Raw genomic sequence first — 19,820 nt, forward strand, 5'->3', positions numbered from 1 at the left:
GGCCTCTGCGCTAAGCATGGGGCCTGCTTAAGATTCTCTCTCTTCCCCACTGCCCTTCTCCCTCATTCACCTGCTCTCTCTTAAAAAAAAAAGTGAAAATATTAAGTGTTTAAAAAAAAGAAACAAAACAAAAAAGTAAATAAAATTGTCCAAATGATCAAAATTGGACACTTCAGCCATCAAAATAACCAAATTTAAAGATATACAATATTTACATTGACTCTGTAAACACTTGGTTACCTTAGTAATAATCCTAGACCACTTCCCTAATTTAAGTCTTTATGATAATATTATTTCATTTTCATAATATTTTTAAGTCATATCTTTAAAAAAATTTCCACATTAAAACTTAATGCTGAAGCATTGCATACAATAACACTTGAATATTAGGTAGTAATATTAGGTAGTAACACTTGAATATTAGGTAGGTAATATTACACCAGGTAATATTAGGAAATTGGTGTTAATTATGTTACATGTGAGAATGGTTTGGCAATTATGTAAGATAATAACCATTTTTGTAGATCCAATCTAATATTTGAGGAGTGAAAGTGTGATAATATCAGTTTTATTTTTCAAATACTCAAAAAGATGGACACGTGGTATATATAGAGACAAGGAAAGACAGAGCTAGCTAGCTACTAATTAGGTAAAGCAAGTATGGTAAATTTACAATTATTGAATCAAATGGTTGGTATACAGGTGACCATGGTAGTATTCTTTCTATTTTCTCATGTTTGGACCTTTAAATAAGTTAAGAACTTAATAAAAAATTATGTAAAATAATAGCATTGTATTCTTTCTGCTATGAGAAGATACCCATTTTTACCTGCAAAACTGTGAACTTAAATCCCATTGTCTGATTCATAAAGTAGAATTTTGGAAACAGTTTAACACCAGTAATGAGTGTTAACTGTGGAGCCTTCCACAAGCCCCTCAACTTAAAATCTCAAATTCCTTGTCCTTAAAATGGAAATATAAATAGTTATCTCCCTGAGTATAATAAAAGCTACATAAGAAAGGTATGTAAATGTATATACGTAAAACATATTGCCAGACATCTAAACGTCACTTAATAAATTAGATCAGATATTCCAAGGAGTTCAGGAATAGTGGCCACAGTGGCAGCAGCAATAATGCAATTAACAGGTGCGGTTTTAATAGTAGGATTAGTAGCAGCAGAAGTGTTCTATCAGCAGCAATTCTATTCCATCACTACTGGCAATAGTAGTGGCTTTAGTTATAGTAGTATTGTGTCCTCTTCCCTGAAATGTGACTAAGAATAGTATCTGTCTCACAGAGTTGCTGTTAAGAGCAAGTGAGTCTGCACACATAGAATATTTATTTATAATAGTGTCTGACACCTATGGAACCCTAACTAAGGCTGTAAATTGTGTTGGTGATTATGATATTGAGGTTTATAGTTGCAGTGATACATCTGCTATAGTTATGCCTTTTTTAATCTAACAAGCCAAAACTAAAATGAGAATTTCTTTAATCTCTCATAGATATAGCATGTATCAAACATGTTTAATAGCTTTTGCTTCTAAGTTTCTGAACATTCTCTTTAAGGGATATTCTTTCCTTCAACCTTCTGTATCTGCCCCTTCCTTCTGCATTTCAATGGAACAAAATAGATGTTTTCATTGATATTTAGCCATTTTCATTGATATATATATATATATATATATATATATATAGCCTTTATCTAGACCTTGTATGCACCATACAACCTATTTCTTTGTTCATGATGATTAATTCAATTTACATCTTAGTAATTCAGATTCATTTATACTGCAGAGATGAATTTGCAGATTTAGCTCACGGGGGAGGGGGAAGGGGGGAAGGGGGGAAGGGGCATTTATATTTTGGAAGTCTTTTGATTTAAATTTGGGAAATTTCTAAGTGGTAAACCACATATACACTTTGGAACATCCCTGAGCTGTGCTATCACAATTTCCAGTATGTGATTCAACTCTCCTCACATGAAGGGAAGGATTTTGTAATTCAGCCAAGCTGTGGTTTTTTTAGTGAAAATATAGAGAGCATTCATATCTAATTTGTGGCTAGAATGTGCTGAGGTCCATGATCTTTACTTGCTTTGTAAGCGTTCTGCTGACCAGAGAACCTCAGCTTCTCTTGAGGTATGGAAAGAGCTATTACCATTTATAAAACTTCAGGAAAGCTCTTATACATACACAACTATATTGGAAATGATATAGTATATTTTCCCTTGCTTTCCTTCTTGAGACATTCCAGTGCCACACCTTTACCAAATATAGAGCAAATGAAAATAAATGTTAAAATCCCTTATTATTGTAAGCATAAGGTAATGATATACAAGAAGTCTGTCATTACCTACCTAAGTCCTAATGTTTAAAACTTGCTGACATTTAAGTTACTTTAGCATTAAACTTTTATAATAGTTTTAATTAAAACTTTTAAAGAGTTTATTCTAAAATAGTATATATTTAATATAATGTTAAGACATAAAATAGTTTGCGGTTTTCATTACATGTGAAAAGTATAAAAATCATGCCACATTATTTCTCTGAGAATAAAATAACTGAATATATAAACAGCAATATGTTTCAAACTGAGAGTCTGGAGGAAAAAGCCATTTTATTAAGAAAAAAAGAATTTAGGTATACAGAATACAAATTTTTTACTAAAGGCAATTATGGTGTCACAACTTGTTTATTTTTATATTATTTTTCTGCCCTCAATTTTTTATTGTGAGGTTGAATGAAAACATTTAATATTTCTGAAGTGTTGGTTTTTTTTAATTCCAATCTAATCACATGACTCATTGAAATAGTGTGAGTTTAGCAACAGGATTAGCTTTCGTTTAAATATCGGAATCAAACAGGGTAGTGAGTTCACATGATGAAAGCATATAATAGAACTGCTTTTTATTTTTTATGCAAACATTAGTTTTCTCAAATATACCTTATTATCTTATGTCATAATAGCTTAAAAAGATTTTACTTAATATCCTTCCATTACTGAATATTTAGTATTACAGTACAGTGCTGTTAAGAATGTGAAAGCACATTGAAGCCGTATGCTTTACAAATATATAGTGTTTAAATTATATTATTTTACTATAATTTTATTTTTTCTCACTAGAAAATTACTCATGGGGAAGGGGAAGGAAGGAATGGGCATTTATATTTTGCAGGTCTTTTGATTTAGGTTTGGGAAATTTCTAAGTGGTAAACCACATATACACTTTGGCTAATGTGCCATAATGGCCCGTATGATAGCTCAAGAAAAATTTATTACTACCTTCACTATACACACACATTTATTCTCTCCTTACTTCAAATATTTTTAAAAAGTATTTATAAATAATACCATAGTATTTCTTTATCTCCTTTCTCAGAAGAATTCTATTTAGTAAGGCACAATGAGGAACTAGGCCAACCACAAAGGGTACAGTTTCCAAGACCATCTTCACTTCTTAAATGAACTACAAGTTCCAGGGGTTGCCAAAACCACCCTCAGTTTTGATTTGCTGGAAGGGACTCACAGAACTTCCTGAATGCTATTATACTTATGGTCAGTTTGTTATAGGAATACAAATTAAAATCAGCCAATGGAAGAAGTGCATAGGGCAGAGTCCAGGAAAAATACAAAATACAAAACTTCCATTGTTCTCTCTCTGTAGAGTCAAGATGCTTTACTTTATCAGTCTATGTGTGTGGCGGTGTGCACAGAGTATTGCTAACCAGGGTAGCTCACCTGAGCTTTCGTATCCAGAGATTTTACTGGGGCTTAACCATGTAGGCATGTTTTTTTTTTTTATTTTTTCCTGAAATTTATTGACAAATTGGTTTCCATACAACACCCAGTGCTCATCCCAAAAGGTGCCCTCCTCAATACCCATCACCCACCCTCTCCTCCCTCCCACCCCCCATCAACCTATGTAGGCATGTTTGATTGACCATATGGTTAATGTCAGTCTTAAGATTGGACTGATACCACATGACCAAAGCCACTACCTAAGTCACTAGACAGTGTTAGACCCTAAGTCTAAAAGTATACAGGTGTCTCTAACACCCACTCTAAATCATGTTGTTAGTCTATCCAGTATCATCCAAGATACCCAAACAGAAAAAGATGATATAGATTACCTTCCAGAGGCTGAGAAAATAACAGACCTCTCTTCCGACAAGGCCAGATTCTTTATAACACATATAAGTGGTTGGAAAACTCAGAGGTTTCCATTCTTATATGTTAACTGCATTTTTTTCTATAAATTTGTATGTTAGTGCTAAAACTTTATTTCCTCATAAAATTAGTTTGGAATATATTATTATATATATTTGCTCTCATGTATGTGGATAGCAATTGTTGTTCTTAATTTGGTTATTTTATCTTATAATATTATTATCTTATCTGAAGAAGTCATACAAAATTACTAAAAGAATTTAATAAAAACATTTTACATAATATTTATTAATTCATTTGTGTAATATTTGTTGAATTTCCCCTGTATGTCAGATATAATTAATTGGTATATAATAATAAATACGATCTAGTCCCTCCCTCAAAAAATTATCATGTCTCAGTAGAAGACAGCTTTGTACATATATAACATAAGGATGCAATGATGAACAAAACAGGCATGTTTCCTCCTCACATAAAACCTATAGTCCTCCAGGAGAACCAACTTTAATCATACAGTTGTACAAATATTTTATTACAGTTGAGATGTATTATATGACATAAGGTAAAAGATGCTGTGACAAAATATAACAAGAGAAAATGGAAAGTCTTGCTTGAGGAAATGAAGTGGTATTGGTGAGTGGAGAGTGTTACTTAGGTGAATGAGGGGGTTCACATTCCAGGAGAGGAAACACTATGAAGAACCAGAGATGGGAGAGAACAAGATGCATTTAAGGGCCTAAAAAGGGAATGTTCTCCTGGAGAGCAGAGTAAGTGAAATGGGGGCACTAGGTAAGCTGCCGTATTGGACAGACTCTAGAAAATGGCACCAGATTGGTCATTATAACACATATAGGTTTTATTCCAGGAAGAGGAACATTTTTAAAGCTTTCAATAAGTTGTATTATTACAAAGAGGGGTGATTTGATCACACTTGCATTTTAAAAAGGTCACTCTGGGTACCAAGTAGAGAAGACAATAGAGTAGAATAAGGGTGGAGGTTGTGATCTAATAGGTCATAGTAGTTCAGTGAGAGATGTGGGTAGCTTAGAAAAAGAAAGAGATAGTGGTAATGGGAGGAATGGATAAATTGAAGAATTTATGATTGAATTATAAGGAAGTTGAAGAAGAGGATTGAAAATGCCCTCAAAGTTTCCGAAAAGTGTGTTGTCCTAGATGATTGGAAATTGAGTGTGTAGGAAAGCTCAAATGCTATTAGAAGTCAAGTAAAATAAGTTGAAGAGGTGGGAACCAGATTAAAATGAATTGAGGATTAAGAGACTTTTAAAAAATGGGGAAAAAAACCTAAGAACAGAAATTCAGGTTTTAAAGATTAGATATTATTCAATCCAAGCAGCCGTCGTAGAATTAAGCAGATTAACATGAAGAAAGAAGAATAATTCTCTGTTTCCAGGGGAAAACAGAGAGAAGTAAGAGACGGGAGCAGGAGTGCATGCCAGCAAGATGGCAGGGCACTGGGAAAGGTAAAATCACTGTGAAATCCCCGGTAAAAATATGGCCTCAGGACTTTTAAGAATAGAAATATGTAGTGAATGATCATTTTTAATGTTGATATGCCCCACCCTGTGGGATACAACCAATTCCATCATCTTCAATTCAGTAAACCCACCTTACTAGAGAGTACCTTGTGTTACTAGGTTGTATGACAAAATAGAGAAAGAGCTAAATTTCTTGTATGGTGTTCCTTGGTGGCACCAAAATAACTAAAAAGTATAGCAGGAAGAAAATACTCTCCTACCCTAAGAATTTTCAGAAATCTTGGAAGCTGGATTTTTAGTCAATCTAGACCTCAGGGCACCAGAAGACCCCCAACTGGCATTAAATTGTGTAAACTTTATCTTCATTTTTACTAAGACTGGTTACTGTCAAGAAACAATGTGTGTGGCCACTGACAAGTTCTTTATATGGAGATAGTAGTGATCCCATTATAACCAACTGAACCAATGTGCTCAGATTATAACTAGTGATTACAAGCATACCTTGTTTTATTGCACTTCATGGCTATTTGTAGATAATGTGTTTTTAAAGATTGAAAGTTTGTGGCAACCCTATGTTGAACAAGTCTGTCAGCACTGTTTTTCCAATAGCATTTCCTTCCTTTGTGTCCCTGTGTCATATTTTGATAATTCTCACAATATTTCAAACTTTCATTATTATTATATTTGTTATGGTCATCTGTGATCAGTGATCTTTGATGTTACTCTTGTCATTGTTTTTGCATGCCATGAATTGTACCTATATGAAACAGTGAACTTAGTAAATGTTGTGTGTGTTCTGACTGTGGTTGGCCTACCCTATTACCTGACATACAACAATATTGAAATCAGGCCAATAACCCTACAATGCCCACTAAGTATTTGAGTAAAAGAAAGAGTTTCATATCTCTCACTTTATATATATATGCATACACACACACACACACACACACATACATATATGACAGGGAACAAGTGAATGAAGGGCAGAGAGAGAGAGAGAGAGAGAGAGAGAGGGAGAGAGAATCTCACAAAGGAAAGAGAGAGAGAGAGAAAGAGAGGGAAGGGGAGACAGAGAAGCAGGGCCCACCCAGAGCGAGGCTCGTGCACACCTGATGCCGGGCTTGAATTCACGGATCGTGAGATCCTAACCCGAGCTGAGGTCAACATCTCTCTTTCAATCAAATGCTAGAAATCATTAAGCTTAGAGAGGAAGGCATGTCGAAAGCCACGATAGGCCTAAATCTAGGACTCTTGTGTCAAACAATTAACCAAGTTGTGAATACAAAGGAAAAGTTTTTGAAGGACATTAAAAGTGCTACTCCAGTGAACACATGAAGGATAAGAAAGCAGAACAGCCTTATTGCTGGTAAGGAGAAAGGTTTAGTGGTCTGGATAGAAGATCAAACCAGCCAAAACATTCCCTTAAACCAGAGCCTAATCCAGAGCAAGATCCAGACTCTATTCAATTCTGTGAGGGCTGAGAGAGATGAGGAAGCTGCAGAGGAAAATTTGACTCTAGCACACATTGTTTCGTGAGGCTGGAAGGAAGAAGCCATCTCCACAACATAACAATGCAAGGTGAAGCAGCAGGTGCTGGTGGAGAAGCAGCAACAAGATGCTCTAGCTAAGACCATTAATGAAGGTGGCTACACTAAACAATACATTTTCAAATCTAGCCTTATACTAGAAGATACCATCTAGGACTTTCATAGCTAGAGAAAAGTCAATGCCTGCCTTCACAAATTCAAAGGACTGGATGACTTTCTTGTGGAGGATTAACGCAACTGGTGACCGTAAGTTGAAGCCAATTCTCATTTACCATTCTGAGAATCCTAGGGCTGGTAAGAGTTATGCAAAATCTACTCTGCCTTTGCTTTATAAATGGAACAGCAAAGCCTGGGTGACAACACATCTGTTGACAATATGATTTACTGAATATTTTAAGCCCACTGTTGAAACCTATTGATCATAAAAAAGTGACTTCTTTCAAAATAATAGTGCCCATTGACAGTGCACCTCGTCACCAAAGAGACTTGATAGAGATGTACAGCAAGGTTAATGTTGTGTTCATGCCTGCTAACACAACATGTATTCTGCATCCCATGGATCAAGATGCAATTTCAACTTTCAAGTCTATTATTCCTTTCAAGTTATAATTAAAGTGTAACTGACATACAATGTTTTATTAGTTTCAGACATATAACACAGTAATTCAACACATTCTGTACATTACTCAATGCTCACCCCAATAAGCATAGTCACTGTACATCATTACAAATTATTGTCTATATTCTCCACACTGTACATCTCCATGACTTGTGATTTTAAAACTGGAAGTTTGTACCTCTTAATTCCCTTCACCTATTTTGCCCATCCCCCCACCAGCTTCCCTTCTGGCAACCACCATATTGTTCTCTGTATTTGAGTTTGGTTGGTTTGTTCATTTATTTTGGGTTTTCTTGTTAGATTTCATATGTAGCAAATACTCTGGTATTTGTCTTTCTCTGACTTATTTCACTTTGAATAATATGTCCAAGTTGTAGTAAATTACAAGATTTCCTTCATTTTTGTGACTCATATTCCAGTGTGTGTGGTGTGTGTGTGTGTGTGTGTGTGTGTGTACCACATCTTCTTTATCCACTCATCTATCAGTGGACACTTGGGCTGGTTCCATATCATGGCTATTGTAAATAATGCTGCAGTAAACATATGGGTACATATATCTTTTAAAATTAGTGTTTTCATTTCAAGTCTTATTACTTAAGAACTACATTTTATAAAGCTATAGCTGCCATAGATAGTGATTCCTCTGATGGATCTGGACAAAGAAAACTGAAAAACTTCTGAAAAGGATTCACAGTTTTACATGCCAGTAAGAACATTTGAAATTCATGGAAAGGTGCCAAAGTATCAACACGAACAGGGTTTTGAAAGAATTTGTTTCTAACCCTCATGGATGACTTTGAGGGGTTCAAGACTTCAGTGGAGGAAGTAACTGTAGATATTGTGGAAAGAGCAAGAGAACTAGAATTAGAAGTGAAGCTTAAGGATTTGACTGAATTGCTGCAATCTTATAATGAAACTTGAGCAGATGAGGAGTTTCTTCTTATGGATGGGCAAAGAACATGTTTTCTTGAGATGGAATCTATTCCTGGTGAAGATGCTGTGAAAATTGTTGAAACGACAACAAAAGGATTTAGAATATTAAATCAACTTAGTTGATAAAGCATGGGCAGGGACTGGATGAACTCCCATTTTGAAAGAAGTTGAGTTGTGGGTAAATGCTATCAAACAACATCATATGCTACAGAGAAATCTTTAATGAAAGGAAGAGTCAATCTATGGGGCAAGCTTCACTGTTGTCTTATTTTAAGAAATTGTGGGTACCTGAGTGGCTTAGTCAGTTAAGCATCCAACTTCAGCTCAGGTCATGATTTCATTGTTCATAGGTTTGAGCCACATATCGGACTTTGTGCTGACAGTAAGGAGCCTGCTTGGGAATCTTTCTCTGTCTCTCTCTCTCTCTCTCTCTCTCTGCCCCTCCTCTGCTCTCTATCTCTCCCTCTCAGAATAAATATTTAAAAAAAAAAAAAAAAGTAATTGCCACAGCCACCCCAAACTTCAACAACCACCATCCTGATCAGTCAGCAAGCATCAGTAAGGGAACTCCCTCTCCCAGCAAAAGATTATGATTTGCTGACAGCTCATATGATGGTTAGCATTTTTTTGCAATAATGTATTTTTAAATTAAGGTATGTATATTGCTTTTTTAGACATAATGTCATCACACACTGAATAGACTATATAGTATAAACATAACTTTTATATGCACTGGGAAGTAAAAAAAATCATTTGGCTTTCTCTATGGTGGTGGTCTGGAACTAAACCTGCAATATCTTCAAGGTATGCCTGCATTCCTAATCTCATTAACTAAACAAGTATAGCAAACCAGAATACTTTCCAAAACCAGAAGGAAATTAACATATGAAAGGGCCACTCGCAAAACCCATGGTGAAGTAGAGCCTTCATTCCACAGTCATTAAAAAACCAAAATTTAAAAATGTGTAGGTCTATCATATCATATAAAAATTATCCTCATTTATTTTCTCAGACATTAACCTAATCACCAATTTTTCATATTTTAAGATAGCTGGATATTTGTGATTAGAATAGTAAATCAATATATTTAGTTCTTGAGAAAAGGAAATATCTACTTAACAATTGAGTTTTCCAAATTTTTCTCTAAATGAATAGTTTGGAGATAATGAGCATGCTCCCACTATGCAACAAGCTCAGTGACCTTGGTTAAATTACTTAGCTACTCTAAGTCTCACTTGTATCTTCAATAAAATGGACAGAATAGGACCTATCTCATAGGACTGTTGTCAGAAGAGAATTGAATGAGATTTTATACACTCACTTGTGCACATGCGCGCGCGCGCACGCACACACACACACACACACTTCCATACTTGCATAGCCCAGCACCTCGTACAGAGTGGGCATTCAATAAATATTAACTATTTTTAGAAATTGCATTGAGATGGTGCCTTGTCTCTCACAAGCAAGACTCCCTCAGCCTTCTTCAAAACATATATATTTCTCAGTCAAATGCTAAGAATAGAGCAGTGACAAAACAAAATTCTTTGCCTACATGGAGCTTATGTTTTGACCTAAATGGAAAATATTAGAATAGTCCATTTTGACAGTTTCTACACACTTTTAGTATCTTTGTGTAATTAACCTTAGTACATCTTGAAATTAATCAATTAGATTGGCTTTGCAAAACCAAATTAATAATTCTTCTTAGCCTTCTACCATTTAGTTATCCTCATTGACACTTACAATGAAGAGGTTTAGACTTTATCATTTATCTTTTAAAGATATCAATGAAATATTTTATCTCTGTATGGCCTTCTGATAATACAAATAATAGAATGTTAAAGATATTAGGACCAAAAGGATCTCACAGGGGCACCTGGGTAGCTCAGTCAGTGAAGCGTCCGACTTCAGCTCAGGTCATGATCTCTCGGTTTCTGAGTTTGAGCCCCGCATCCGGCTCTGACAGCTCAAAGCCTGGAGCCTGCTTCATATTCTGTGTCTCCTCCTCTCCCTGTCCCTCCCATGCTCATGCTTTGTCTCTCTGTCTCTCAATAATAAATAAGTGTTAAAAAAAGGGATCTTATACAATTCACTCACTTTATTTATCTCTTGAGATACCAAAGTCTAGACTTTAAGTAACCTAAGTAAAGACAGAATTGTCATTAAAAGACATAGGACAGAGTTAGCATATCTAAAAGATATACCTTTTCATGGTACTCATTTTGTTAAGGAGAAAATGTACCTCTTGAATCCTAAATGCCATAAAATTGGTGAAGATTATACTGACGTGAATGACTGCTGTCTTTGCTAACAGCTGGATTCCAATGGAGAACTGCTCATCCGAAATGCCCAGCTGAAGCATGCTGGGAGATACACGTGCACTGCTCAGACAATCGTGGACAATTCTTCAGCTTCAGCTGATCTTGTTGTGCGAGGTAAGAGTTTCAACATTTTAAAATTATGAAACCAAAGGTATTTGACTTGCATAACTATGTATAATCTTCTGGTCACTCTGGTATGAATTCTTATATATTTAGAGTCTTGGTCCTTGAGAACAGCTCCTCATCCATGCTTAAGAATGATTTTTGGTAGACAAGTAGTAAACAACACTGATTTTGTTTGTTTTACTAACTACATGTCTTCTAGAAACTTACACCACATACCTCCTACTAAATGTTTGTGCTTTTAAACTCAGTATTTACCAGAAGTTCTCAGTTTCTGCTAATATTTTTCGTGTGTTGAGAATAGTGTTTCCATTTTTATTTTTTATGGAAAAAGCATACTGATACTGTTTACTATAACTTCAAGTGTTACGTATTTATTACTGTAATCTTAGAATAAGAAGTTAATTTATACATGCATCATGTTTCTATTTGTTGCTAGCTTTCAGAGCAGTGTTTTTGTTCTTATATATAATTGAGAATGTGCTGGAATATGCCCTTTTTGAAAATACAGCTCCTTTGATACTGGTCTTTGCTGTATAGCTGTAAGGCCATCTCAAAACATCATTCATTGGCTCTTCCCTCACCGCCTACAGAATAAAGACCACTCCTTTTAACTAAGCACCAAGAAGGTCCATGTATTGACCTCAGCCTGTTTAGCTTTAATTTCTTACCATTCTACATAACCAACTCCAGTGTCCCACCAGTCTACAAAAATATCCTAGTATTTCCAGCTGTGTTCCTTGGTTCACAACATTGCTTCCATTTCCTGTAGTCACTATTTGTTGCCCAAGTCTTAAGCCATTCTTCAAGGCTAGGCTCAAGTATTACCAAATTAATGAGTCCTTTCCTGATGTCACCAACATAAGCCCTTCTCTTCTAAACTTTCATAACATTTACTACTTTCTATAATGCATTTTATAGCAATCTGTGCATATGAGTTATCTTCTCTACTGGATTGTGAAATTCACATATGTATTTTTTATTAATCCTTAGGTGAGTTGCAGAATTCCATTTCATATTTTCATAGCTCTCTTTTTCTCTCTCAGTGTCATGTTAACATTTTAATTTTATTCTTTTTTATGTTAAAGTTTTTATGTTTTCATATTTCATATACTAGAAATACTTATTGACTAATATTTATTGCACACTTGTTCAGACACTTTTTGTACAATCAAACAAATATTTAGTAAATGACATGAGATATGTGGTTTGTCTTCATACCCTTTCTGGATCATTATAGTTTCATTCAACCTCATACATCTCCCGTATTTCCCTCTAGAGCAATGGTAATATGGAGTCCCCAAGTCATACTGGGGAAATGCTGAGAAGGCTTATAGTCCAGTTAACATATTCTCCAATGGAATAATAGAAGTCCAGCTGAAGTTCATATCCAAATGAACTTAGACATTCATTCCATACATCTCTTATGCTAACTTAAAGAAAGTGCATTTAAATTCTGTATTTCCATTAAAAGTATTTTATGATCTGGGACATCTAGCATTCAAGAGTTATCAGAGAGAGAGAGAGAGAGAGAGAGAGAGAGAGAGAGAGAGAGACTAGTTCCCTGTATTTTCCAGTCAGACTACTAGCTGTTAAGCCTTTTTTAGCAATAGCCTATGTATGTATTTAATGGAAATTGCTTGCATATTAACAGATTTAGCATTAATGTTACAAAAGGGGTTATGTTACAACGCTTGTACAGCAGTGTTTTTATATGATTAGAGTATGGTAAATTCCCAGTATTTAGAAGGAAGAAGAAGTTTGGCAAATGCAATCAGGGTATTAATGGTATTATCCACACATACTTAGGTAATTAATAATCATCATAATGTATGTTTTTATAGAGGTAAAACAAATAAAAGGAAGCTATTACAGGTATTGTTTGGAAATATAAAGGTTTTTCTGTAAGCTTTTTAGTTCCAGAGAAAATACTTTAAATCAATAGAACCTGGCAAGTGCACTCAGTAGAAACACAATAGAACATTTTAAGCCCCTAAACTACAGGATATTAAAAAACAACCATATAGGCAGATAAAAAGTATTGCTTAGTACTGTTAAAAGTCTGCAAGTTATAATCATTCTCCAAACTTTATTTCTATTAATATAAAAGGTATTCAATTTATGTCAAGAGAAGTTTGCTATTAAAAAGCCAATATTTGCATAGCTTGTGCTACAAAATGTATATAAATTAAACCTTCAAATATGCTTTATATATTAAGTCATGGGATATAAAATTAAACAGTTCTTTTAAATTTATTATAGTAACGAGTAATATATAAGAAAATATAGCATGCCTCAAGTAATATTATTATTGGTCCATTTATCCATTTAATTTATTTTCTCATCTAGTCCAGGAAATCATAATCTGGAGTCCATAGACAGGATTCAAGGGGTCCCATGGACTTCCTGAAATTGTATGCAAAATTTCATGTGTGTGTATGGCATTTATAATTGTATATTGTGGATTTATAATTTTATAAGATTTCCAATGCTGGCAGTGGCCCAAAAGACCATTTTTGGCCCAAAGGCCAAGAAGCTTAATCTGTTTTTCTTTCTTTGCCTTTTGTAGATCAAGACTCTCTAAAAAGAGAAACTAAGGGATGATTATTCACTTCATGCCAATAAAAAAAATACTAACAAGTTCCACATAGTGAGATCTAGTAGCACATTTAGATTATGAATTGCTTTTGAAAAACTCAATTTTCACTCAACCTTCCAAGAATATATCTGTCTCAAAACATATTGAATATGTTATATATTAGACATTATATATATATATGTCTATATATATATGTGTATATATGTATATATATATGTATATGTATATATATGTGTGTATATATATATATATATGTGTGTGTGTGTGTGTGTGTGTGTGTGTATATAAAAGATTTTGCCAGATTCGAGATGACCTAATTCTAATTCATTTTCAGATGTCAGTGATCTAAACTGCTGATTCTGAAATTAGTGTTAGGAGTGGGGCAGTGAGCAGGTTAGAGAGGAAAGTAATTTCCTCTGATGATCCCTGATAAAATTTTTGGACAATAAAACTAGTTTAGTGTGTAAACTGTTATGCCTTATCAGAAGGCTGAAATGAAAGTAGAAATATTCAGATGTAACTTAGACATTGTGGTTTCTTTTAGCCTATGTTACCTTGAAGGGAACAAATACAAATGAAAATTATTGTTATCACACCGTGTGTGTGTGTGTGTGTGTGTGTGTGTGTGTAACCATGGATGGGTGAATGTGGGTATGTTCATAAAGTTTGATGAAAGGAATTTCTATGAGAGAGAAAAATGTGTTTTCGGTTTATATTTTTCATCATTATTTTAAACTGAGTTTAGAATAGAGGCAATGCATTAGTTAAATCTGAGTGCTTCTACATATAAAATGAAATTAAATATAGGAAAAACACAGTCCAAGGAAAATGTAACATTGGATCTGATTTCATGGAGCTTTTTGCCCAGAGAAAACTCATCTTCCACCTTTATCTGTTTAATGTATGATGGGATTGAGAAATAAGGAAAACAATAGCTAATGTGGTCAACCAAAACCAATTTATAGAAAATGGTCTAATAATCAGCTACAAGTCATTGTAACAGTCCTAAATGTTTATGTTTAAAAATGAATAGGACTTCAGGGGTACCTGGGTGGCTCAGTTGGTTAGGCATTCGACTTCGGCTCAGGTCATGATCTCACGGCTCGGCTCATGGATTCGAGCCCACGTCAGGCTCTGTGCTGACAGCTCAGAGCCTAGAGCCTACTTCAGATTCTGTGTCTCTCCCCCTCTCTGCCCCTCCCCTGCTCACGCTCTGTCTCTCTCTCTTTCTGTCTCTGTCTCAAAAAATAAACATTAAGAAAATTAAAAATCTATAGGACTTCAACTTATTTACCCACTAAATGAGCCAATGATTGCTCAAGGATTAGACCATAAAAGTGGTGCACATTGTCCATTCCTCCAGTTATGCAAACAATTTCAAATCATGGGGTCATACTTACTGTGTGATTTTCACTTTTGATTTCCAAAGTTGCCTTTTATACTACTTCTGTCCTTTCACTATGGATATGTTTCTGCTAGTCTTTGTACAGAATAGAGCTTATTTTTGCACAAGTAACCTTTATTCAAGCAGTATGGTTTTGGAAGCCCTATATATAGAATTCAAGTTGCACTGATTGAAAAAAATCAAAACTATTTACTTTACTGGCAATATGCTCATTCAGTGTTCTAAAAATTCTTTCATTAAAAGCACCCAAAGTTTTGGATAAATCAGTATACGTTCTTCCTCACAGCCTTGGCAAAGGCAGAAGAATACCCTCTCTAAATAGTGAGCCTTCAAATATGAAATTATGCAAAGAATGACAAACAAGCCATAATGAGAGAGAACCAGGAGTTAGATTGATGGACAACAATAGTGTTTAAATTCAAGGTACTTCGCATATTCTAATCATTGGAATAGGAATGAGAATAATCCTGCCCACATCTTTAAATAAATAAAAGAACTGGCCAAAATGAGTTTGAAACAAGATACTATAAAAATTAGCAGTTTGGAGGGGGAAAAACAAGGACAGTTTCTATAAATGAAAAATATAATCATTGAAAATAATAAAAACAATAGATTAATCAATAAGTTAAACAATAATTAGAGACAGATCAGGAAAGGATCAGGGAACCTAAGAGGTAGACGTAAGGAAATTAACACATTTCAGCACAGAGAAACAAAAACAAATTATGAAAATGAGATGAAGATATTAAGGATCTAATGAGAAAACAGTATTTGTCAAATCAGATGATCAGAAGAACTAATAGATAAAGTAGGAGAGAAAAACCTTTCAAAAAGATAATGACTACAGATTTTTGGAAATTAGTGAGAAATATGGTTTCTTGTTTTTAAGAATCACAATGAAACACAAGAACAATCAATAAAAATAAATAATGAAAATAAAACCCAAGAACATTAAAAATAGATAGAAAATGGTAAGTACAGCAAAAGTGAAAAATACCTCTTTGCAAATGCATAGCAATACATCGACTGCAGACTAATCAGCATCAGCAATAAAAGTCACCAAGTAACTGGGGGGAGTCAGACTTCAAGATGGCCTCCACTCATTTTGCTTTCTGGTATACCAACCCTTGTGTAATCCCTTTCACACTAAGGGTTGCTCTATATGCCAACAGGAGTGACAGTGCTGAACACTGTCATAAATCACATCACTTCTTCTCCCTTGGTTCTTGGAACTCTTAATCTGGAGGAAGCCTTGTCATGAGGACATTTCAGCATCTTGTAGAGAAGCCTACATGAGGAGGGGATAAGACCTCCTACTGATAACCAGTATCAATTTCCCAGTCATCCCAGTAACCCATCTAGAAAGCAGATCCTCCAGGCAAGCTTTCAGATGACTGTAGCCTTGGTCAACATCTTGATCAAGAACTATCCAGCTATGCCACTAAAAAGTTCTTGGGCCACAGAAGATATGAGAGGCAATGTTTATTTTAAGCCACTGGGTTTCAGATAATTTGTTATGCAGCTGTAGATACAACAACAGCCATGGAGTTACGTCTTCAATGTGCTAAAGGAAAAGTAAATGTCCACCAAAAAGTGTATATCCAGACAAATTATCGTTGATAATGAGGAAAAATAAACTTATATTTAGACAAACAATAACAGAGTTTATCCTCCAAGAAAGTGTTATGTATAAAGGAATGTCTAATGGGTAGAATTCAGGAAGAACAAAAATAATCCCAGAATAAAGTTCTGAGATGTCAGAAAGCATGGTGAACAAAGAAGCCAGTAAGCATGTGGATAAATGTAAGCAAACTAAGCTAATAAGCCAGACTTCAGGATATGCTGGTGTTGTCTGGGTTTGAGGACTAATGAGAATGATAACTTGTCCTCTGATGAAGTTGGTAGTTGCTTTTACTTCAGATTTCTGTTAAAATAACAAATTAGACATATATGAGTATATATGCATATGTGTATATATGTAGATACATAGGTACATATCTGTATATATGTAGATACATGCCTATGTATGTGCATATTTTATATGCTCAAATATAGAGAATGCATGAAAATGATAATCATAAAATATAGGAGGGTGGTTACTTTTGAGGTTGGAGACAGAAGGGGAGGAGGATGTGACCAAAGAGGGAGGGGACCCACAGGAAGCTACATCTTTATAAGTAATGTTTCATTTCTTAAGCCAAGTAGCAAGAACATAAGTAGCCATTTCTTATTTTTTATGTTTCCCTAAATGTCAAATATTTGTTAATTAATTTAATAAAAGAGTGTCACAGAGTCACCTCATACCCTCCACTTCCTCACCACCAACCTCAGCAATGATTCATGAGAGATCTTTGTGTAACCTCTGGGTAGAGTCCCCAAACATGGTTGTACATTAGATTTACCACTATTATTAAAGACACACAATTCTAAGTCCTCTCTTACAGAAGTTTTTGAGTTAATAGTGCTGGGATGAGTCTAGCAAAGTTGGATTAAAGATTGGCCTGATGAACCATGGTGCATCATCACTGGGCACAAAAAATAACTCCTACAAATATGCCCAAATGATTTTTAACAAAGATGCTAAGGTTTTTCAGTGGAAGAAAGATAGTCTTTCCAATAAATGATGCTGGAACAATTGGGCATTCATAGACCAAAAAGAAAAAAAAAGAGCCTTGACCTAATCCTCAAACCTTATATAAAATTAACTCCAAGTAAATCATAGACTTAAATGTAAAATGTAAAACTATGGAACTTTCAGGAAAAATCATGAAGATGAAAATGTTCAGCAGTTAGGAGTAGGGTAAGAGTTCTTAGACTTGACACCAAAAGCATAATGTATAAGATGAAAAAGTGATAATGTGGACTTCTTCAAAATTAAAACCTTTTGCTTTGTGAAAGTGTGAAGATAACGAAGAGAAAGCTACTGACTGGGAGGAAATATTTGCAAACTACATGCCCAACAAAAGATTTGTGTACAGAATATGTGAAGAATTCTTAAGACCCTAAAACAACAGTGTGACAAATGACAAAAGACATTAGCAGACATTTCAATGAAGATGATATACAAATGGGAAATAAACACATAATTTTTTTTAAGTTTATTTATTTTGAGAGAGAGAGGGAGCATGTGCGAGCAGGGGAGGGGCAGGAGAGGGGCCCAAGCAGGCTCTGAGCTGTCAGTGCAGAGCCTGATGCAGGGCTCAAAATCTCAAAATGTGAGATCCTGACCTGAGCTGAAACCAAGAGTCAGATGCTTAACTAACTGAGCCACCCAGACACCCCAGGAAATAAACATATAAAAGATGTTGAACATCATTAGCCACTGGGAGAAAGTACATTTAAAACCATAATGACTTATCACTATATACATATCAGAATGCCTAAAATAAAAAAAAAATAGTGATGTAGAGACAGTGAGTTACTCACACATTGCTGATGAAAATGTGAAATGGGACAGCCACTCTGGACATGAGTATGGCAGTTGGTAGCCATGTGCTTACCATCCAACCCAGTACTCCTGGGCATTTATCTCAGAGACATAAGAACATATGTTCACATAAAAATATATACACAAATGTTCACAACAGCTTTATCCATACTAATCAAAAACTGGAAAAAAACACATCTCCTCCAATAGGGGAATGGTTCAACTGTGGTACATGAGTACCATGGAATAATGCTCAAAAATAAAAGGGAAATGATCTATTGATACACACAACTTGGATGTATCTCGGGAGATTTATGCTGAGTGAAGAAAAAGCCAATCTCAAAGGTTACATACTGTGTGATTCCCTTTACATAGCATTCTTAAAATGACAAAATTATAGAGATGGAGAATAGATTAATGATTGGCATGGGTTAGGGAGGGCCGAGAAAAGGAAATAGATGTAGCCAGGAAAGGGTGCCACAGAGGATTCTTTTGATGAAATTGTTCTGTAACTGTGATGGTCTATGCATTGGATAAAAAGAAAAGTTGCTTAGGACTACAGAAACATACAGGCACACAAATGAAGACACGTAAAACTAGTGAAATCTGAATAAGGATGATGGATTATAGCAAAGTAAATTTTCCTGTTGTGCTAGTATACTTTAGTGATATGGCGAGGGATGAGCAAAGGAGATACAAAATCTCCCGGCATTATTTTTCACAAATACATGTGAATCTACAATTATCTCAAAACAGGAAGTTTTAAAAATCACTGAACATATAATACACTGAAAGTATAAAGAAAATAAGTATTTATGGGCTCCTTTTTTCAAGGATAGTATAATTTTAGAAGAAGTGGAGTATGGTACACCCAGAGGTAATATTTAAACAAGTGATGGCCACAAACTACCTTCTAAGGAAGTGAGTCCAGTTAGCCTCCAGACCTAGAAAAAAATTAGTGGGCCTGCAGATTTGGGACCAGAGCTGAATTACTGAAAAGCGACAGAGAACTGTATGTGTTTTCTTCTTTCTTCCCCAAAACCCATCTTCATTTTTTTTTCCCTATGCATTTCTGTCTTTCTTGAAATAAACATTAAATATTTTTTGGTATTTATTATGGAGGACATCAAATTAATAAAGCAAACCAAAGTGACCAAATGTTCAAACCTGGCTT

General features: G+C 34.9%; 1 protein-coding gene across 4 annotated transcripts in view; it reads left to right on the top strand.

The window, feature by feature from the left end:
- CNTN1 (contactin 1) overlaps positions 1 to 19,820 on the top strand; it is a 365,959-nt gene that overhangs the window by 241,588 nt on the left and 104,551 nt on the right. For all 4 annotated transcript variants that reach the window (XM_043563335.1, XM_043563337.1, XM_043563336.1 and 1 more), the window contains one exon: positions 11,086 to 11,206. In XM_043563335.1, coding sequence (XP_043419270.1) covers positions 11,086 to 11,206 — 121 coding nt within the window. The remainder of the gene's footprint in view (positions 1 to 11,085; positions 11,207 to 19,820) is intronic.

The sequence above is a fragment of the Prionailurus bengalensis genome, chromosome B4 (assembly GCF_016509475.1).
Source record: "Prionailurus bengalensis isolate Pbe53 chromosome B4, Fcat_Pben_1.1_paternal_pri, whole genome shotgun sequence".
Classification (NCBI taxonomy): Eukaryota; Metazoa; Chordata; class Mammalia; order Carnivora; family Felidae; genus Prionailurus; species Prionailurus bengalensis.